The 22640-nt window shown below is 39.7% G+C and overlaps 1 protein-coding gene across 1 annotated transcript in view; it reads right to left on the bottom strand.

Moving 5' to 3' along the window:
• The window catches only part of ITK (IL2 inducible T cell kinase), a 61210-nt gene that overhangs the window by 4231 nt on the left and 34339 nt on the right, over nucleotides 1-22640 (bottom strand). The window contains exons 7-15 of the mRNA XM_052643250.1: nucleotides 19104-19169; nucleotides 15328-15382; nucleotides 6638-6720; nucleotides 4543-4676; nucleotides 4085-4159; nucleotides 2307-2478; nucleotides 1735-1951; nucleotides 737-801; nucleotides 528-646 (exon numbers count right to left, since the gene is read on the bottom strand). Coding sequence (XP_052499210.1) covers nucleotides 528-646; nucleotides 737-801; nucleotides 1735-1951; nucleotides 2307-2478; nucleotides 4085-4159; nucleotides 4543-4676; nucleotides 6638-6720; nucleotides 15328-15382; nucleotides 19104-19169 — 986 coding nt within the window. The remainder of the gene's footprint in view (nucleotides 1-527; nucleotides 647-736; nucleotides 802-1734; nucleotides 1952-2306; nucleotides 2479-4084; nucleotides 4160-4542; nucleotides 4677-6637; nucleotides 6721-15327; nucleotides 15383-19103; nucleotides 19170-22640) is intronic.

Below are 22640 nucleotides of genomic sequence, written 5' to 3'. Positions count from 1 at the left end.
CTCCATTACTGCTTTGTTTTTTACATAGCACTTGCTTACTACTCCCTGACTTGACTTTACACACATATTTACTAGCTTGTTTATGTGACTGTTATCTCTCCTTAAAATTCAGCTCCAAGAGAACAGGAGTCTTTTCTATCCTATGTCACAATCCTTTGTGAGCACCCAAATTAGCCCCTGGCATGTAGTAGATGCTCAAAAAATCATTGTTGAATGAAAGGGAAATAAACTTACTGAGGGTTAAATGTGGGAATAAACATAATGTTGCAAAAAAACATGGTTCCTGCCCTCCAGGGACTCATATTCTAATCTTCTGACTCCTCCATCTCTTGATCTCACAGCAGCTGTCATCAGTATCCTGTTTTCATTTTTATTTTTACCCCCATTTCAAAAATAACCAAGAATAAATACAATAATGAGTCTGCAGACTCTCACTGGGATGCCCTCACCATCCCAGCAATTGGACAAATGAAACAGCTGGTACACAGTCCCAGGTTGTGTGGGTGTGGGGCCAGAATGATACTTACCAAATGACCACACATCTGACTTGCTGCTGTAGCGACTGAAGGAGAAGACTTCTGGGGATGCCCACTTCACTGGGAATTTGGTGCCTGTGGAACTGGTGTATTGGTCATCAAGGACGAACCTGGGAAGAGAGAGGAGAGAGATGGTCCGAGTGTCCTGGGGGCCTGCGTCCCATTCCTGAGACTTTGCTGGTACCATATCCCCATGTTACCTTGTCATCCCAAAGTCGGACACCTTGATGACTTGGTTTTCCCCAACTAAACAATTCCGGGCAGCCTGGAGCAGAGACAGGCAAACAAAAGGGAAACGAAAACTTGGTGAGTAATCAGTAATTAAGGAGTCTCCTATAATCACAGTGCTTTGCTTATATGGGAGCAATAAGGAGCTTCACAAATGTTAATTAAGCATCACTAGTGCGCAATGGAAACTGAATGCGTAAGGTCTTTTTATCAGGGTGAGTAAATCTCATCTTTCATCTTCATTCCTGGGATCCTAATCAAAAAAGAAATCCATGGTGTTGTGTAACCAATTATAAGCTCCAGTGCAACCTGATGTTAATCTTAGAGATGGTATGGAGAAGCTGTCATCCATTTGACTAAAGTGAGAATGTATTGAGAATGTATTGAGGTTGCTAATTCTCTTAAAACTATTCCTCAATGGTGAGAAGACATGGTCCCTAACTCACATCACAGAGTCTTGGATTTGAAGATCCCTTACTGATAAAAGATCCAGTGAGTCTTAAATTCTAATGTGCCTGCAAATTCCATGGGGTGGACATGTTAAAATGAATATTCCTGAGCCTCAACCGCCAGAAATTCTGAGGTTGGTTCTAGGATCACCCCAATGTGATCCTGATAGATCCTTGGATAACATTTTAAGAAAGCATGTACTTGTCAACTTCTCTCATTTTACCAACAGGATGTGGAGACATAGAAAGGTTAAGGAGTAGGCACTGTTAGCTTCATTTTGGAAGAATGTAAACTCCAACTCAGACAGTGGAAGTTAGAGGTGGGGCTGGGAATAGAGCTCAGAACTGAGTCCCATGAGGATCTCCCACAGTGGGTGGAGGAAGGAAGAAGTTGCAACGGGAAGGAAGAAAGCTTGTGCCTTTTTATTGATTCGTGCGTTCCCAGTCTTGGTAGTTCTGCATTTCAGTGGGACATGCCCCTTTACCCTGGACTTGTAGGGTTTTGCCCTGCATCCTCTTACCAAGTCTCTGTGGATGACACATGCCTCTTCCAGGTAGGCCATGCCCTCACATACGTCCAGACACATGCCCAGCAGGGTCTCCGCGGCAAAGAGCCCCCTCTGGCTACGCAGGTAATCTGACAGGCAGCCGTGTTCCATGAACTCAAACACCAGGCAGATGGGGGCCTGTTCCAGGCATACTCCATAGAGCTGGACTAGTTTGGGGTGAGAGAGTTTCCTGGAGAACAATGGCAAGAGTTGAGATGGTCTAAATTCAGTTTCCCAAAATACACTCCCTCCCTCAAACAAAAATGTCTCATTGAGCTGAAGAATGGCACGGATTCAGCTGGTGTGCATGAGGACAACGAAGGTCAGTGTGACTGGCATGCATGGAACCAGAGGAGAGATGGGTAGGAGATGAAGTTAAGGAGTGGGCAGGGCCAGACCATGGCAGGCCTTCTAGACCACAGTGAGGAGCTTGGTGTTATTCTCCATGCCATAGGAAGCCATCACTGGACTTGGGCAGGGAGGTGGCATAAGACGACATTAGAATGGTATTTAAAGGTCACAGTGCTCTCTGTGTGGCCACTCACATCATGACTTCAGCCTCCTCAATGAAGTCCTCTTCTGACATGGCCCCTTCTTGAATGGTTTTGATGGCCACCTTGTCCTTGTTGAGCCAGTAGCCAAGATGCACCAACCCAAACTGCCCACTGCCAATCTCCTGCACAAAAGTGAGCTCTGAGGGATCAATCACCCATTTCCCTGGAACAGAAAGAGAGGGTTTTCCAGAGTTGGCAAGCAGTAGATATGAGGTATAGGACTACCAGGAAACTATACTGCTCTATATAGAATGTTAGACTATCGTTAAGGTAGCTCAAAGATGGCAAATGGTATAAGCCCTCATACTTAGAACTATAGATAGGTAAATTATCTTCTTTCCCAAATAATAACATAGAATATGCACTGAAAACCATGAAAAAATGTGTGTGGGGATGATCACATGGAAAGAGGAAGGAGGATGGCATTAGTTGAGATATTAAAGTCAATGAAAGGGTTCTAAGGTCCCAATCATTTCCTATACCTAATCGAAAATTGTTCTTGTCATTTTTCATGTAGAGCAAGTTTTATTTGAATTGGTCATTCATTCATGCATTTATCCATCAAGAGCATCCATTTTGTAGACAGCACTTGTTAGGCCTTAGCGGAGGTAAGGCTGTGGATTCCAGGCGGAGTGGTACCGAGGTGCAGGCCAGCACACGGTCTAGCACAGGCAGGCTCGCAACAAATGCTCAATAAATGAATAAAAGGGATCTGAGTCTCAACCTTCATGCTGACAGAAATGAATGGGTTCATAGAATGCTCTCTGGGCTTCCACCCAGCATGAACACATTAGGATTCTACAGGTATTGGAGTTACTTTGTTTTTGTCAGGAGGCTGAGGGGCACTATCCTCTCCTGGTGCTTGGTCTAGTATCATAAACAGTTCAGTTTCTACCTCTCTGAGGCAGAGACTCAACAGGAAGCAGTACCAAGCACCCACAGTGTGCAGACATGGCGCTGGTTACAGACGAAGAGCCCACGGCGACATTTCTCAAAGTATCACCCTCTAACCCCTGGTGTCAGAATCACCCAGGGCACTTGCTGAAAATGCAGCTCCAGGACCCAACTGTCAGGGATTGCGTTTTGGTAAGTGCTGGGTTGGGGCCGGGAGTCAATACTTTTCATAAGCATCCTAGATAACTTGAATGCCCACAGAAGTTTGGGGACCACCAACATAAAAGTTACAACATGAAAGTTACATCAGCCTTCTCCTGGGCCAGCACAGTTTGGATCAGGGTATGTTTGCATCCCCAAATGCCTTCAGGTTCCAGGCAGAAAGTACAAGGAGGTGAAGTGGTTCCATAGGGAAGGAAGGAAAAGTAAGGTCCATGGCCCTGGAGATGTATGCCCTGTCTAAAAGCATTCAAAAAATTTTAACACAGTGCTATGCGGACATACACTTCTGGATGCTGCTAGCTTATAGCACCTGCAAGGGACTGATAGCCAATAAACCAGATGATACAGAAGTTCTAGAAGATAGGCAGAAACACAGTCGTGTAGCATTGGTTTCTCACAGCACTGAGTGGAATGCTCTGTACAGAGCAGGTGGTCAGTGAACACTTCATTGATATGGCCTAGATAAATGTGCATCTGTCTATCTATCTGTCTTACACACATTGTAAATGTTCATTTGTGTATACCATCTCCAGATATATAATGTACTTGTTTAATGATCATTTTAAGTCTGGGGAAGTCCACTCACAATTTGCCCCAGACCTTTAGGGGTGTGAGTTAGTGCGAATGAATACCATTCCCAAATGCACTCTTACCATATCTCAGCCCTGCGGTGACTGGGGCTTTCTGCCTCCAGGAGCAAACTGGATACCGGAGTCTAGTGACCAGGCCTGGGTTGATTAAAAAGTGAAAGGCAGTTGTTAGAGCTTTACTGAAGCAACCATCTGAGTCATATCATCAGGAAGAAAAAAGTATAATCCAATGCAAGAGCTATTTTTATTCTGGAAAAAAAATTCCAAAGCCACAATCACTGATATTACACTTTCCCTGAGAGGAACTGTAATATCTCAGGTGGGTAGGTGGTTGGTGAAATCTCATGATTCCAGCAGCAAAATTTGCTAATGGAAAGTATGTAATCAAATATTTGGCATCCTTTGGTATTGGCATAAATCATTACTATTTATAGTTGGTTTGTCTGGAATGATGGGTGTTTGTCACTTTTCTCCATGTTCCCCTGCAAGGGCCCCCCTCTGGCCTTGTCCTGAGAACTCACCTCCTCCGTTGTGCTGGTGATAATTGATGAGGAGAGGGATGGAATCAAACACATACTTTTCAGCCACGTAATATCGCTTGGGGTTGTCATTTGTTTCTTTGATGTGATAATGCTTTATACAGGGGTTGTTCTCACTGAAACAAATGAGACATGCAGTGATTACTAAGAAGCAATGTTTGGACACAGAAACATCTGCTGGTAGCAGTATCCTAGTAGCTTTGCTTTTTACCCTCTCACAAGCATGGCAGATATCTTTTAACTTTTATGTCAGTCTTGACAGGTTGGCCCTGAGTGGTGTATGAAGGAAGATTCTGAGGGTGTGTCTGGACCGTTATGATTGGTCCCATGATGGACTGGTGATGTTTCTCCTCAAAACACAAAATAGGGGAGGGTCTTGTATCCATCCCCCATGATCTTGTATCCATCCCCCATGGGATGGCATGTTTGCCTTCTCTGCTGTGTGGATTTAACTAATCATCAGCATATGTTCAGAAAGTATCTCAGCCCCTTTGTACTTATTTGACTGCATAGCAGAGTTAACATAGCTGCCTTGACTGCCATTCATAAAAGATCTGCTTGCCAGGTTGGCTTCCGAGAACTTGGGTTTCAAAAGGGCTTCCACCATTCTCTCACTGGTAAGGATGTGCCTAAATTGTTTACATAAACAATGAGGTTTATGCTCAAGCTTTTCTTCTGGGAGTCTGGAATTTTGCTACGTGCCAGGCAGAGGGTACCTACATGACCAGCCACCAGTGAAAACTTTGGGTGCTGAGTCTCTCGTGAGCTTCCCTGGTGACACCATTTCACCCTGTTATGGCACTTGTCACTGGAGGATTTAAGCACATCCTGTGTAGTCCACTAGGAGAGGACTCTTGAAAGTGTGCATTTGGCTTTCCTTGGGTTTTGCCCCATGTGCCTTTCCCTCGTGCTGCTTTTGCTTTGTATGCTTTCACTGTAAAAAGTCTTAGCCTTGAGTACCACCCTATCCTCAGTCCTGAGCCTTCCTAATGAATCGCCGAATCTGGAATGGGCTGAGGGACTCCCAACACAGACTTTATTTCTCATTCTTCTCCCATCATCCTTTTGGAGTCCCCGGTCCCCCAGCTATGGCAGAGGCACGGCCCCTTGGAGATGGGCATTGCCTTCCTTCTCAACCTTGGACAGACCCTTCCTCTTCACCACCTGGCTACACCCTGCTCTTGCTTCAGGTCTTGCTGAGGTCCTTCATCCTCCGGCAAGTATTCCCTGCATTGTGCGTGATGCTCAATCATGTCCGACTCTGCGACCCCACGGTCTATAGCCTGCAGGCTCCTCCGTCCGTAGGATTTCCCAGGCAAGAATATTGGAGTGGGTTCCCATTTCCTTCTCCAAAGTGTTTGTTCCCTGAGGACACCTTAAAATTTACTTTCCTCTTACTGGACTTTGGTCATTGCCACACTGCTTAGTTCTTACTGACTTTCTAGATAGAAAAGAATTTGTGACCTGGCTAGGCTTCTAAACAGTTTTACAGAGGAGACTGCGGTCTGAGGAACATAGACCAGCAGTGAGGGTCTTGCAGTCAGCCAGCTGGAACATGAGGGCAGCTTGACCTCTGGTGTTGCCTCAGAAGGGGCCATCAGCTCTGTGTGTGAAAGGAGCATAGTAGTACCTGCCTTTGGGGCTTATTATGGTTGGAAATGACCTATAAGGTTCTTTCACACAGTAAGGACTCAATAAATGTGGGGCAGTTTTATCAGCAGAGCCAGAACTAGAATTCATTTTTTCTTGCTTGCAAAGTATCTTTTTTGTTATTCTTTGGATTAAATTATAAACTTGTATTAAATATAGGACTAGCTATTTTATTTCATTAGAGCTCTGCACTCAAGGATGCTAACTGGGGCAAGAAGCTGGCATCCAGGCCCAGCTCTGTCATTTTCCAGTTAAGTGAGTTCAGTTATGTCGTTAATCTCCCTGGCCTTGGTTTTCTCAGAGGGATCAGGGACAATGCACTATTTCTAAGGACCCCTCTACCTCATCCACTGTCTGACATTGCTGTGTGTGGCTTGGTGATCACCTCAGTACCATCTCTCCCCACTTTGCTGAGTTAGCACCATACCTTACGTTGGCCTTGGTGAAAACAGACACGGTGTACGTCCCTGGAGTCCTAGAATCTCGCACCATAAAGGCTCCTTCTTTGCCCTGGAATGGTTAACAAGGATGAAAAATCAGTGATCTCAGGAAATCAGGCTCATGTATCTAGCTCCACTTTCTTGCCCTTGAAAGGAGGAAATACCATAGGCCAGCTTGGCACAAAGCAGCCTCTCAGCAGTAATGGCTACCATTTCACATATTCATTCATGAGATATTTTTTGAGCTCCTACTGTGGGTCCAAGACTATTCTAGTGATGACAGAAACAGTAAACAGAGGCAAACAGACACAAATTCTGCCTTCCTGGGGCTCATTACAGATATTATCTAACCCTGACCACAACATTGCAAATTAGATGTTGTTATCCTCAATTTCCTGATGAAGATGCTGAGTGCTGCAGAGCTGAAGTGATTTTCTCATGACCTACAAATGTAGGGGGCAGACCTGGAGTTTGAGCCTTGAATGTGGTGGGTGAGCAAAACCCTTGCTCATTCTACTAGGCCATGGTGCCTCCATTCAACAAATGTTAGAAGCCACCTGTCCATTCCCCACAAGGGCACAAAATTTCTGTCCTAGGAAGATCCATCAGTTCCTTAGTGGAAATATATATTGTAGACCCTTTTTCAAGTGCTGATTTTGCTGCAGGGCAAAAGGAGAAAGAACATGAAACTGGTGGTTGCAAGAGGGAAGTGCAGAGAAGGGGGAATTCTCCAAAATATGCCTTCTACCCCACTGACAGTTTTGCCAGTGCTGATGAAATAAGTACAAACAAATGGAGACACCAGTTTATTCCATTCTGGTAGGACCTTTAAAAATCTTAACTCTGATTTTGAGTACTTTGTGTCTGACGCTCTGTTCCTATCCAGCTGTCAATCTGTGCTGTGACATTTGCAAAACTTATTTCTGGGGGTGGTTCACTTAACTTAGACATAGTGAGGGCCGTAAGTGAAGGCCAGAGAGAGACAAAAGCCTTGTGAGGCAGGCATACGCTTGATATACATGGAGCAAAGTATGTACAATTTGAACAATATTAGGCCCTAATCCCAAAGGTGAGTCATCTACACATAAAAATAATACACATAGGTTGTTATACTAATTGTTTGAATCCTATAATCTCAGGGTTAGAAAAGATCCCAGAAAGGTTTTCTACCCCCAAATTATCCCAGCCTCAGTACTATGGACATTTGGGGCCTAGTATTTCTTTGTTGAGGGGATTGTCCTGTGCATTATAGATGTGTAGTAGCATCCCTGGCCTCTATCAACTGGATGCCAGACATTGTCACATGTTTCCTTGAGGACAAAGTCACCCTTGGTTGAAAATCACTGATCTGGCCTATCCCCCTGTGCCCCAAACTTTATTGATGATCACAAAATCAAGTGAAGAATCTAAAGCACAAAATAAGACAAAGAAAAACAATGACCACAAGCAGTTGACCATGCTCCCCTTGATACCTACACACCTAGAATCTCCAGGACTGGGACCCTGGGGCTTGAACTTTTAAAAGGTTTATGGACATTCAGATTTGGTCTCTACTGACTCAACCAAATATGCATTTCTTACTTTAACCATCCTGATGAGTAGTCTCTGTCTTTTGAAAGAGCACTCATCGTTGGAAAGCTCATCCTCACACAGAAATGTAACCTACTTCCTTTGACTTGCCCTGAACCTGCAGAGGGGCGTGTGGAGGGGACAGTTGGCCCTTACATCATTGTGCGTTCCCCAAGCCTAGAGTTTTACCCCATAATCTCTCTGAGTTTCCCCAAACTCTTCTTCTCTCTGCTGGGAGTTTCAAGAGTCTACTTTGAAATTTGAGGGTGGTGGAAGGTAGGGGAGTTGGATGAAAATGGTCAAAAGGTACAAACTTCTAGTTATAATAGAAATTTGGGGGACATCATGTACAATATGGTGACTGTAGTTAACAATACTGCATTGTACATTAGAAAGTTGTTTAAGACCTTAAACGTTCTCATCACAAGAAAAAAAATGTAGCTATGTGTGGAGATTAATGTTAACTACACTTATTATACTAATAATTTTGCAATATATACATAAATCAAATCATTAAGTTGTATACCTTCAACTTATGTCATCTGTCAATTATTATCTCACTAAAACTAGAAAAAGAAAGAAATTTGAAGCTGACGCCTGACTCTTCAGGTCTCAGTTTTACCCTTGACCTTCCTTTCTCAAGGTTGTGAGGTAGGGCTGCCCTATGTTACCTAAAAGCAGGGGAAGAATTGATGAAAATATAGAAAGCTACTACATTTCTTTTTATGAGATGTCATAGTATTTGAGGACAGTACTAGTATTATGTCTTTGTACACACAGAATTTACTTTAATGATTCTGTACTTCATGAATTCTTTTAAAATGTAAGAAAATGAATTGTAAATCTTTCTGGACCTATAGAGTAACCTTATACGCCCCTTGTAGCCTTCCACATTGTCCACAATGTGCTGTGCATGACCTTGGACATGGTTAGGCCAGAGGAGAACTATCCAGATTCTTAGTTTCTTTTTCTCAGATATGAATGTAAACTGTTTATCCAGTGCAATAAGAAAGACCCTTCTAACTTGCTTGCAAATCATTCTTTTAAAAAACTTGACTTCCCCCACGTTGGGATCAGTAGTGAATTCAATTTCTGAAGTAAAGCTGAGCTATATGACACCAAAAAAGAAAAAATCCTAGATTAATTCATTAGATTTTAAAATAGCTTTTGAAGCCTAATTTAGATACAATGAAATGATCCTTGTTTAAGTGTACAATTCAATGATTTTTATCAAAATCAAAGAGTTATGCCACCATCACCATGATCTAACTTTAGAATATTTTAATCTCTCCCGAAAGACACCTCAGTATCATTTGCACCCCAGCACATTAATTTGCCTTATTTATAGATTTGCCTAGTTTAGAAATTCCATATAAATGAAATTGTATACCATGTGGTTTCTTTTGACTGGATCCTTACTCTTAGCATATTGTTTATAAGGTTCATCAACTTTTAACATATACCAATATCTCATTCTTTTTTATGGTTACATAATATTCTTTTGTATGGATAACACCACATTTTGTTTATCTGTGCATCAGTTGCTGAGCATTTGGGCTGTTTTAACCTTTGATATTGTGAATAGCGAATCTGCGTCTGGCTTCTTCTGCTGCTGCTGCTGCTGCTGCGTCGCTTCAGTCGTGTTCAACTCTGTGCGACCCCATAGACGGCAGCCCACCAGGCTCCCCAATCCCTCCAGGCAAGAACACTGGAGTGGGTTGCCATTTCCTTCTCCAATGCATGCATAGATGCTAAGTCATTTCAGTCGTGTCCGACTCTCTGCGACCCCATGGACAGCAGCCCACCAGGCTTCTCTGTCCGCAGGATTCTCCAGGCAAGAATACTGAAGTGGGTTGCCATTTCCTTCTCCAACTCAATGTCATGTTTATGATATTCATCCATATATTACATAGCATCACTTGTCTTCAAAAGTTTTCCCCTTTCGCTAAATACTGAAGCTTTTGCTCTTGCCTCATTGAAATGTGATGGATTAAATTCAGGGCAGGAAGAAATCAAGCTTTAGCCAAAGCAGACATCATCTGCATTTGTAATGTATTTTAAAGGGAAGAAACAAAGACCAAAAAGGCCTGAAGTTTATCAGCTATCTGTGAAGAAAGGAGTGGGAATATCTCTTCTATTTAATTAAGATTTTTTTTTGTTATTGTTATTCTTTAAAAGAAACCGTTATTATTTTGTATAAATTTGTGATGAGAGAGGGGTTTAACTGTTAAGAGTAAACTGATCCATAGACATCAGACAAAAGAGAAGCAAGGTTTGCAGTCAGCTCTGCCGAGGACAGGAGGCTGGCAGAGCTCTTCCTCCATCGTAGTTGCTCTCTAGGTGGCATTCAGCTCTGGTAACAGGAAACTCTGGTTTGGGGCTGAGGCAGTCCCGGGTGTGGGGAAAATGAGGCATCCGGCATGTACATTATCACCTACTTCCTGTAAGGGGCTCAGAGGAAGTTACAACCACCAAGAACAGGGAAGTCTAAAGGGTCTTTGCTCCTATCACTGCTATGCATGGGGCACTGATCTGTGCAGTGTAGCCAGAGTGGGTTGGGGAGTGGGCTTGTTCCTATGGGATATAGTCAAGGTCTCAGGTCATCTTTTACTATTTTATCTAGAAAAATAAAGATGCAACAATAGGAAAAAAAAAAACATGTCAAGGATGGGAAATGTGCAGATGGGAAAATAGACCTTAACTTATATATTCCCTTATTAACTATGTGTGTGTATGTGTGTATATGTGTGTGTGTGTGTGTGTATGAAGAAGCATCCCTGCCTTAGTCCAGACAGACACTAATTTACTGTCTAAATTTGGCCCAGTTTACTCCCCTGTAGCACAAAGGGGATGGATCAGATATTCTTTATAAGGAATTCTAGCTCTAACAATTTATAATTCTGTGAATTACAGATGCTTCCAGATTCAATGTATGGGCTTCAGTTTTCTGGTGTAAAATGACTTTTGCAAGATGGTTGGGAGAATTAAAGTGCATAGAACAGTTCCTGGAGTATAATACCAGAACAAGGACTACTATGGCTATCATCAGCCATTATCACATGCCATGGTATGCCATGCATTAGAAGTATTAATACCATTGTCTGCTTTCTTCTGAGATATGTTGACTGTGACTGTCCTTCTTTCTTTCTGTCCATATGATTTGAAGGGGACCTTACAGAAGATAGTCTTGACACACAGGGTAGGTTATTATGAAAAATGTAGACTGATAACATATCTTTGTTATGCTGCATTATAATTTGAGTGTCTCTGACATATAACTACTCTTCGTTTCGGAGGTGGTTCATTTCTTCCCTTAAAACAATTCTTCTGTGGACTCAATATTGCATTTTTAACTAATGACACCTTAGAATCATGGAAATATCATTAACAATGTCTTAGAAAACGCTCCTGCCCCAAATTCAGGTCACTCAATATGTGCCATACTGTAAGATATCAAGTACCTGCTGGCAAGGAATTCACCCTCTACCTAAATGGGTTACACAGAAGACAGACTGCTGAGGTCCATGGCTGAGTGAAAAGAGAGCTACTGGAGATGTCATGACATTGCAACATAAGAGTTCAAAGGTGGGGAAAAACCACATTCCACAGTTTGTGAGAGGGAAAGCATGAGGACGTTCTTAGAGGAGGTGCTATCTGCAGAACTGATAATACACACTGAGAGTTGTTTTCTGTAGTTCTGAAATTTGGCTAAGTCCCAGAATCACCTGAGTACCAATTTCCAAGGTTCTGACTGGTGAGGGCTGACATCCTAGAATTTGTATTTTTTAAAAGCTCCAAACAATGCTCATGACTGGCCAGCTTCTCCCAAAATATAGTTGTTAATTTCAAAAACACTTCTTAAGCATTTGCTGTATTCATTCACTCAACAAATATTCAATAAGCAACTACTATGTCATAGGTACAGTTCTGGGGTCCTGTGTAAAGCAAGAACAAGATAAAGTGTTTATATTCTAGTGGTGAAATATGTTTGGGACAGTACCTTGAGAGATTTAGTTAATAAAAGTGAAATAAATCAATTTTTGGTAAATGAAAAACCAATCCATCTTTTAAGGGTTCTATAATTGTTAGAAAAGGAGGCACTAAATATACCCCTGAAAAAGTTCTGTTGATATTTTAAACATCATACAATACAAGGACCCACTGAAGTTTGCCTGTATATGACCTAAGGAAGCAAAGAGGATTTGGTGAAGTAGTTTAGAATATTAATAAGGAAGAATGTTTCAACTGCTCTAGCAAGCAGAATGTATTTAAGTGCCTCCAAAGAACTACTGTAAAATAGAAATCATCTTTTGCTAATCATTACTGTGAGCTTTTTTAGATGCCCTATGGGCATACTTCATTAACCAGTGTGTGATTAAAAATAACGAAACTGTACTTGTTTAAATTCAGTGTAACTCTTATTATAGGATCTTATTGGTTATTTTAACAATTTATTATATTATCCAACAACATAGGTGCTGAGTAGGCCGCATATATATCACAAGGTGACTTGAAAAAATACAGGTTTCCAGAAGCTAACCCTGGAGAGTCTGATTCTGTAGGTCTGGGCTGGGGCCTGGGAATCTTTATTTTTAAAAATTCCCTAGTGATTCTAATGTATACTCTATTGGGAACCATAAGGAATAATTAAGTGCTGAGTTGGGGTGGAACCAAGGGGAAACCAGAGTCTAGTAATGACTCACCTTAATTCCTCTTATTCCATGAAATCTTTCTAATTCTTTCTAGAATCTTCTCAAAATTCTGAGAGTACTGAAAGCCTCCTGTATATGCTCAGTTTATCTTAGATTCTTCTCTCTTTCTTCAGAGTTTTTCTTGTTTCCCGATAGTGTCTATGAGAGTCCCTATTGAGGTCAAAGATCCTGTCTCAAGTATCTTTATGTGCTTAGTTCTGTGCTCAGCAAAATGGTAAGGTATGTGAGTTTATACTGAGAAATCCTAATAAAGGAAGTGGCACAGACATGTCATAATCATGACAGATGCTAATTGAGACGGCCAGCATCATACAGACTGCCTGCTATACACCTGTCACTGGTAAACACACAAACAACTGAACTTGTCCTCTTTGCCTGCCTCCTGGCAACTGAATCAAGGGAGAAGAAGTTCGCTGCTTCAAATACAACTGTGGGCTCTCCTCCCTTCCCAATTTCCTCATACAGAAATTTTATTTTTGCCTTTGATAGAATGAATTTATTATCATTTCAAGTTTCCCTTGTGCAAAAGTAAATAGTACATTAATAATCAACTCTATACCTTTAGATTATTTTTTGACAGTATTCATCATCCTTCCACCTTCTCATCACGGCCTTTCATTCTCTACCTGAAATCTTCCCAGGTCCCCTTCCCTAAGCTCACCCCTAGTCACTGTCCAAACTGGTAATGGTTGCCTGTTGGGGTGATCAACTGTCCTGGTTTGTCCGGGACTGAGGTTGGTGGTGGGGGTGGTTCTGGGACTATCAGACTCAGTTTTAAAACAAACTGTTCCAGGCAAACCAGGATACATTGGTCACTCCAGCTTCATTCCATCCAAGACAGGTTTGCAGTTTAAGAATCTTAAAGATATGAAATACCTTCAAACTATAACTGGAAAATAATATCTGGTGAAATGGCAGGAACACGGTTGACATTTCAGCATAGGGAGACTAATGCCTCCATCAGCCCATGCCTACTGTTTACTGGTCTCACTGGTGAGGCTGTGTTGAGCCTGGATTATTAACATCATCTGAATTTAGGCTCACTCCGAGATATTTTTCTCTGGACTACTAACGCCTGTACCCTATCCACTAGAGATTATGATTTAATGAGTCTGAGGTAGGACCTTGTCATTGGTATTTCTAAAATGTTTCCCAGGTGATTTTAATGTGCAGACAGGCTTGTGAACCACTGCTCTAAGCAAATAAGCTGATAACATTGATTTCTCTGTAGAAAGCTTTCTCTCAGTACCTCCCTGCATTTGGTTTCTCTGCAAGAGCCCCAGCGTGCAATTTTCAGGGCTACTCTAAGTGTGGTCTGTGGATGGGTGCCAGTTGGCAAACTGTTACTGCTCCACCACCAGACAAAAAAAGAAATTGAGAGGAAGCATATAGAATCTTTTTATAGCGACCTAATACTAATAAAAAATTGGACTTGCATTATTTTTTATGTCTTTGCTTCTTATTTTTGCTTTTTTTCCCCTATGAATTCATTTTTTATTGAATTTACATAAGTCTGTGACAAATGGAAATTAAAAACCAACCACAGAAAGTAATCCATTACCACAGATACTTTGAGAGGCACAGCTTTAGAGTAACAAATGATCTTCTGATCCAGGAAGAGAGGGGTTCCCTTGCATGCCAGTCAACTGATGGCAGCTTCCTTGAGTGCTGTTTTGAGAAGGATCCCAAAGCCATGAGCTCTGATCAACGGGGTCGGCCACAGGACCAAGACTAGAGAGTGGCAGTATGATCCTAGGTAGTTGTCATCTCTGATTTAGTCCAATGCCTCCCTTGAAGTCATTGAAAACAGGTCCAGAAGGAAGAAGAGATGTCCCCAAAGTCACACACTGAGTTGGAGCCAGAGTGGGGGCCAGGACTTTCCCCACCACACCATGCCTTCTTTCTTCACTTCCCTCTCTACCTCAATCCTGACACCCCTGGGTAAGATCAGTCCTGGTCCTCACACTGTATGGCTCTGGAGAAGAACAGTTGTTTGAAAAATGAGTTAAAAACAAGTGCTGTATTTCCTCTAGTTCCACACACAGCTCAGCCAAGGGGAATCTGAATCACAGCCATCCCTGACCTAACCAGAGAGGCAGGCAGGGAAGACCAGCCCCAAGCTCTCCAGGGCCAGCCATCATGGCGGGAAAGACCGCCTCCTGAAGCGGTGGCCATGTTCACATGTTAATACCAAGACCTTTGATCCTCTCCAGGTTTCTTAGACTGATGTATTCTAAGCCTGTAAACTCCAAAATACTTTTATACTTGTACCAGACATGAACATCACCTTAATCCAACACATCAACTCACTGCGTTAGCACAAACCATAGCCTGGCTGAAAAAAAGTAGCACGATTCATTTTATTTGAAGCCAAAAGATAGGTTAAAGAGACTTACTGTATCCAAAAGAAGTTTTTCAGCTTTGTCTCGGCTGATATTCTTATTGTACCACCTGAAAGCAGGAAAAAGTCATAGAAAAATGAGATTTAAAAATTTTATTCTTTACTTATGAAAGATAATTAATACTAGAGAATTTTTTGTTCTTTTTGTTTCTACCAATACTTTCAAACTCAAAGGCAAAAGCACAAACCATTTCCAGGTAATACAATGTTTAACTGGAAGGGAACAAATGAATCAGAAGTGGTAAAATGTTGATAATTGTTGAAGCTGGGGGGCTTTGAGTACATGAAGTTTCATTATATTTTTCTCTCCACTTTTGTGCCTGTTGGAAATTCTCCTTATTAAAATTTTTGAAAATATTTATCTTCTGCTCTGTTTTGTAATTCAGTGGATGGTTATAAGTAGAATGATGCTAGGACAGCTATAAAAGTTGAATATAAATTTGAAAGTGTAGCAAATATCCTTTTAAAATGATTGCAGCATTTTCTTCTGTAAGACTGGTTTTCAAGATCTTCTGCAAAATAATTATATTTTTCCTAGCTGCAGAAAAGCTCCTGAACAAATAACATTGACAGTGTCCCACAAGGCTAGTTTATATTTGTAAAACATGCAAATGTAGAAAAACCTTAGGTATTGCTACATTCCTTGTGAAATGAGTGCTAGATTTATTTGTTGAATAAACCAAAAAATTTTAATGGATGTACTCTGCTAAAAATAAGGTAAATATTAACATATTTTCTACTTTTACAAAATGAACTGACCTGATATTGAACTTCAAATTTAGTTTAAAAGGAAAATGTGTCATGGGGTTCATGTTATAACACAATATTGTTTAATTTTGTGTTTCTGATTTTATCATACAACTGTTTTAATTTCTTAAGATTTCAGGCTAATTTTCTCAGGATAAGTGGCTCATCTCTTCTCCGAAGAAGTTTTAAAATCAAATTTTCTATGAGCAATTTGAATAATAGATTAAATATATAAATGGGGAAAAAAAGAAAAGAAAGATAACTTTTAGATTTATTGCTACCAAAGAATAGATCTTACCATGAAATAATTCATGTCAGCCAGTTTTATGAACAAATGCACTGTGATGGAATGATTTGGACAGTGGGGAAAAGCAAATCTAAGTATATTATGGATTCAATGTTATTTTTGTAGTTTGGGTTCATCAACATAAAGTGTGAAACATTGTACTCAAGCAACCAACAACAGATAACATGTAACAGATAAATGCAATATGGTATCATCTTTGGAAGTTTCATGACTGATGAGTCTAAGCTAGTATTATACAGGTTTATAAAAGACACTAACTGACTTTTTATAAAGTTTCCGTTAAAACAGCCTCAGTATGAACGTTGGCCTCCTGGGTATGCCCTGATTACTCTCTTTTGCATTGGCTGTTAACTAGGCTGAAATCACATCTCTGACTAGTTCAGTTCAGTTCAGTTCAGTTCAGCTGCTCAGTCATGTCTGACTCTTTGCGACCCCATGGACAGCAGCACGTCAGGCCTCCCTGTCCATCACCAACTCTCAGAGCTTGCTCAAACTCATGTCCAGTTGAGTCGGAGTGAACTCCATCAAAGTTTGCTTGGGGATAGCTCCAGCCGTATCCTGATGAGAACTTCAGGACTGCAAAGATAATTAGCTAATGTAGAGCTCATCTATCAGTGTCAGGAAGTGTTATCAGCAGGTTATGAGACTTGCCTAAGGTCAGTGAACTGGTTTGGAGTAGCCAGCATGTGAACCCAGGCAGTGGGGCTCCAGAACCCATGCTCTTATCACCATGTAGAGCCTGTAACTATCATGTACCAAGGACTTAAGGAAAAAGCATTAAAGGCTCCCTGTCTCCCCCCCGAAAAGCCTAGTTTGCTATGCTGTAGCCCCCAGCCTCACATCTTTCAGGAGTTACACCTGCCAGATACAGTTCTTACAATCTGTTAACTCCTAAGGAACATAATCACGGCATTATTTGTCATGTGCATGTTCTCACATGGCTCCTTCTTTCCTTATCTATGTCTCAATATAAAAATGAAATACGTATAAGTTTGAAGGAGAAATGAAATGGACCAAAATAGTTAATATTCTTTAACTACTCTCACCCCTGTATCTTCTAAAATTGAGTTCTTCAAACTGCAGTGTGTCCAAACTGGAACATTATTTTAATAGATACTTCAGTATGCATTTCTAAGAAATAAAATATACACTTATATAACCATAGTACAATTACCAAAATCATGAAATTTAACACTGACACAATGCTGTCATCTGATTTTAGACTTTATTCAGATTTCATCGGTTATCCCAATAATATGCTTTGGATTACTATTTTTTTGGTTTGCTTTTTATGGTTCAAGATTGACCCAGGATTATTGGTGCATTTAGTTACTACATTTCTTCCATTTCCTTTAATGTGAACCGATTTCTTAGTCTTTCATGTCTTTGATAATATTAACATTTTTGAAGAGCCCAGGGCAGTTATTTTGTAGACTATGCCTCAGTTTGGATTTGTCTGTTACATCTTCATGGCTAATTCAGGTTTACGCATGTTTGGGTGGGAATATCACCGAAGTGATGCCGTGTCCTCAGTGTATCACGTCAGGAGATGCATGATGTCTGCCTGCCCCCTTATTGATGTGAACTTGGATTGTTTAGTTAAGATGGGGTCTGCCAGCTATTTCCTCTTTTTAGTAAGTGATTTATAGGAAGATACTTTGAAACTACGTAAATATCAAACTTTTACCACCTACTTGTAACTTTCATTGATGATTCTTGCCTGAATCAGTTGGTACTTCAAGCTATAAAAAGATGGTTTTTCACTTTAAAATTCCTTCTGCATTCATTATTTGGCATTTTACGGTGAGAAGGAGTTTTTGTCTTCTTGTCCCTTTATTTATTTAGTTATCAAAGTATTTATTTATGATGGATTCTTCTTTTATTCAGCGACAGTAGTTCATTACTGTCATTATTTATTTTGTCAGATTATCCGGATTTTGTCAGAAGAGGCATTTTAAATCAGACTTCTGTGCTCACTCAATGTGTTCACCTTACTTAACAACAAAAAATTAGGGGGTACTTCTTTAATTTTTTGGTGCATCAAAATGTTCCAATTTCGTTTTTTTTCTTTCCTTGCCCTAACTCCGAGTCTCCAAGCCATTTCTCCAGGAAGTCCTAGTTGTTTTTAGTGGGAAGTGTTATTTAAAAACCAGAACCTGAGTGTGCACATTGAGACTCTAGTATTATTGCTTCTGGGCCTTCTAGCAACTGAGCTGGTAAATATATGCACATGGTAAGTATGTTGTTCTCTACATTTGGATTTTATTAAACATTGAATAATTTCACTAAAACTGTTTGTGAACTCTCCTTTTAAATAAGTCTGAAACAAACAACACAAACTAAGCAGATATTTGATACCTATCTGTTTGTCTGCTGGTATTGGAATTATTTAATTAAACCATATTTTAAATCAGTCTCTATTAGATCCAATGTTCATAGTGTAAGATCAATATTCCTGGAATTTCCAGGAGAAACTTTTCCTTTGACTACAATGTGTGCAGACATCTGAAACCATTAGTTTGGTAAAAGGGGAGATGAGAACACATTTCCTTCCCCTTCTCCTATTTAAAGTGACCCCCAGCTGCTTATTTAGGGTTCTGAGTATGGAAGCAAGTCAAGAAGAGAAAATGTCTGGTATTTTAATAATTAACCAATGATTCACTCCTAATCTAAGAAGACCAATTAGCACCAATTTTTGAAAAAAAAAAAAATCTTACTCATAGGTTTCCAGGTTATTTGGAGACTTTTCCACCAGATAACTGCTTGGAACATATCCTTCATGCCTGTTTAAAGGGAAATTAGTGTTTATATTAATATAAAACTAATTTTTACATCTCCATTTCATAGATTTAATCAACTAGATGTCATTTAAAGATGAAGAAGTCTTGTTTAGCATTCAGGATAAGACATTTTAAAATATTCAAATAAAAAATTACTAAAAATAACAACCTGCTATCTGTTAAAGGCTATATAGATCTTATTACTAAAATTTGAGCCATGATAAATAAGAAATAGTTACTTTACTTTATTAGCTCTGCTTGCTAATCTCTTCATTGTGAAAATTTCCTCTATTGGAAAAAATATCAATGTTCAGTCTTTATTTTCTAATAGGAAACATCTGTGTGTATGTGTGTGTGTGTATTATAATCAGTATTTTTCCACTTTAGTGCTAGCATTTTATAGTTAGGAAACCAAAATAAGTAAAATATAAAGAATTACTTTCCAACCACAGGTCCCAAAAGATACTGTCATTCAACCATGTAAACTTTTAATTCAAGGCCTCCCTAATATTTTTTGTTATTTGTGCTCCTTCAAACATAAATGATAAAACATGAGAAAAACAAAATAAAACTATGCTGGATTTGGGGTGAGGAGTTTCTTTTGAACAGGAATAAATTGTGTATAAACAAAGACATATGGATCAAGAGACTGGTAAGAACATCCTTTACCCTTGTGTAGGTGCTTTTCAAAACACTGTCTCATTCACTGTCACATTCAATACTACAAGGTGAAAGCAGTGTCTCCACTTTCTAGGCCTCTGATTCTGTACCTGTAAAATGAAGGACCTAAACTAGTTTACACATAAAATCCCGCCAGACTGTGCATTCTGTGAAAAGATGTCTTATAACTTCCTGCTTTTTACTCCATTAAGTGTTTGAATCTTTTTCAACCTAGTGATTTCTGTTTAATGGGAAATGTGTAATCTATTTCACAGAATTGTTTGGAGGAGTGAAGAAATGAAGAATGGTGATGTCAAATACAGGATATCTTGTATCTTATACCCATGGCTAGTCAGTCATGGTATTATGCTTCCTTTGGAGAACTGAACATCCAGCCTCAGAATCCTCCTTAAGTCAGCACTCCAGGTAGCCAATTACAACAGAGAGGAGTCAACTTGTTCTCAGATATGCTGTCTTTTATCGCTTTCTTTTGGATTTCCTTTTAATTATGTCTGTTTTTGCCACACCATATGTTTACAATTCTATTATTGGTCAAATACTATTTTTGCTTCCATATAAAATGACAGTTTTAATATCCTAACCCAAACTGGATTATCTACAAAATGATGATAGTTCTCTTGTGTGTGGATACAGAGTTTACAAAGTCCTTTCACTTTCTTTATCTCAATGATTTTCTCAACACTCTGAGATGGAAAGCTGATACTATCATCTGCATTTTACAGGTAAGGAAATGGATTCACAGAAGGTAAGTGACTTTTCCAGAGGCCCTGTGTAACAAAAGCAGCTGATACTCAAGTCTGAGTCTTCTGTGTCCGCATCTTGTGTACTTTCCGCTGTACCACACTATTACAAAGCACACTAGGGAAATTCCCATACACCCTGATTGGCCTCTGGGGTGTCTTCTGTGATGCCCTTTGAAGTACAGAGCTGAGCCCTTCCACGGGCCATTGAATAAAAGGTAAACTGTCATTTGGGGAAGTGAAACCTAGGAGAAGAAATTTCCTGGCACATAAGTTGTACTAAAGAAATGTCAGTTGGTTGAAGGGATGAATTTCTTAGTAAGTTCCTCTGGCGTTTGTGGAGCCAGGCAGTCTTGAACCTATTTCTGAAATGAGGCTCCCCGTAATAGGCAAAGAGAAGATGATGAGACTGGTCTTGTTTGTTTCCCCGAGTTAACTAAAGAGGAAGGTTCCAGGTGAGGGGGCTTTTGGGTCTGTTCTCAGCAAGCAAGTGATACTACCTCGGAGACCACAGTTTTTGATATAACCCTCCTTTACTTCCCTTGCAATGGAATTGATAAGGCTACTTAAAGAGAAGGTGCCTTGAAAATGTAAGTAATGATATATGTAAAAAGTAAACTCTTTACCCTAAAAATGTTTGTGTACTTCTTTTTCTACTCATCAGATTGGCCCCCCTTTTTATTTTATTTTATTTTTTTGGCCCCCCTTTTTAAAGTTTAATGATACCCAATGTTGGGCTTTGCTGGTGGTTTAGATAGAAAAGAATCTGCCTGCAATGTGGGAGACCCAGGTTTGATTCCTGGGTCCAGAAGATCCCCTGGAGAAGGCAATGGCTACCCTCTCCCGTATTCTTGCTTGGAGAATTCTATGGACAGAGGGGCCTAGTGGGCTGCAGTCTATGGCGTCACAAAGAGTTGGACACGATTGAGCAACTAACACTTTCACTTCAGTGTTGGCACTCCAATACCCTGTTGGTGGGGAAATGTAAAATTTGGCAAGCTTTGTGAGGTATTTATCTTTTAAAATTAAGATGTCACATAATCTGACTCACCAGTTCCATAGTTAGAAATATGAGTTATGTATTTTTTCCCAAAGAAAAAAATATTTTTTCAAAAGTATATGTATTTCAAAAGATTTCTAAGTTATATGAGCATGGGCAATTCAAGATGTTCATTGCAGCCTTGTTTGAAACAACAAAGAAAGGAACCTGGAAACTAAATGTCCCACTATAAAATATTGTTTAAATATTTATAATGCAAGCATACATTCTAAAACTATATGTTTACTTAAAAAATAAGGTAGATTTGTATGCACTGATATGAAAATATCTTTAAGATATATCATTAAAAGTTAAAAGCAAGGTGAAGATCAGAATGAATCACCTTAATGCAAATGAAAAATAGGGTGCATTTCTATATGTCTAACTCTTTTGCCTAGGATGCACAAGTAACTTAACAATGAATACTTTTAGAACTGATGTTTAGACAAATAGAGAGTGGCTTATTTTTATGTATATTTCTCTCTGTTGTTAGTTTTTGTAATATAAAACATCGACATTGTCTATCCAGATATTGCACTAATGGAGTGTTTTCATTTTCTTTTAATAACTATGTGAAAATTAATAATAATCTCATACTTTGAAAACTTTTAAACCTTAATATTTAAAGATGTTAATTGTAGCATTGTTAATATTTTCAAAATATTAGAAACAGCCTAAGCACCCAAGAAGGAAATTTGCTAAATTCTGATACATTTTTATGTTGGATTTATGCAGTTATTGAAATCATCTTCTGGAGGTGATTCTGGAGAATATTCTGGGACATAGGTAAATATCTCTGATCTTTAAAGGAAAATGTACAGACTTATAAAGCAGTATAAATCTGATAACTTTAAACTAACCACTGGTATGAAACTCACATACATCCCAGAGCATTCTAAAGGTCAGTAACAGTAATTTTCTTGTAGTTCAGTTCAGATAAGGGGTCATAAGATTTTTTTTTTTTATTCAAAAGTCTCATTGAGGGTAAATTGTATTTGTACAACTTTATTTTCT

Source organism: Budorcas taxicolor, chromosome 7, assembly GCF_023091745.1.
Source record: "Budorcas taxicolor isolate Tak-1 chromosome 7, Takin1.1, whole genome shotgun sequence".
NCBI classification, from domain to species: Eukaryota; Metazoa; Chordata; class Mammalia; order Artiodactyla; family Bovidae; genus Budorcas; species Budorcas taxicolor.
The sequence above is the reverse complement of the archived record's forward strand: the minus strand, read 5'-3'. Positions and strand labels throughout refer to the sequence as shown.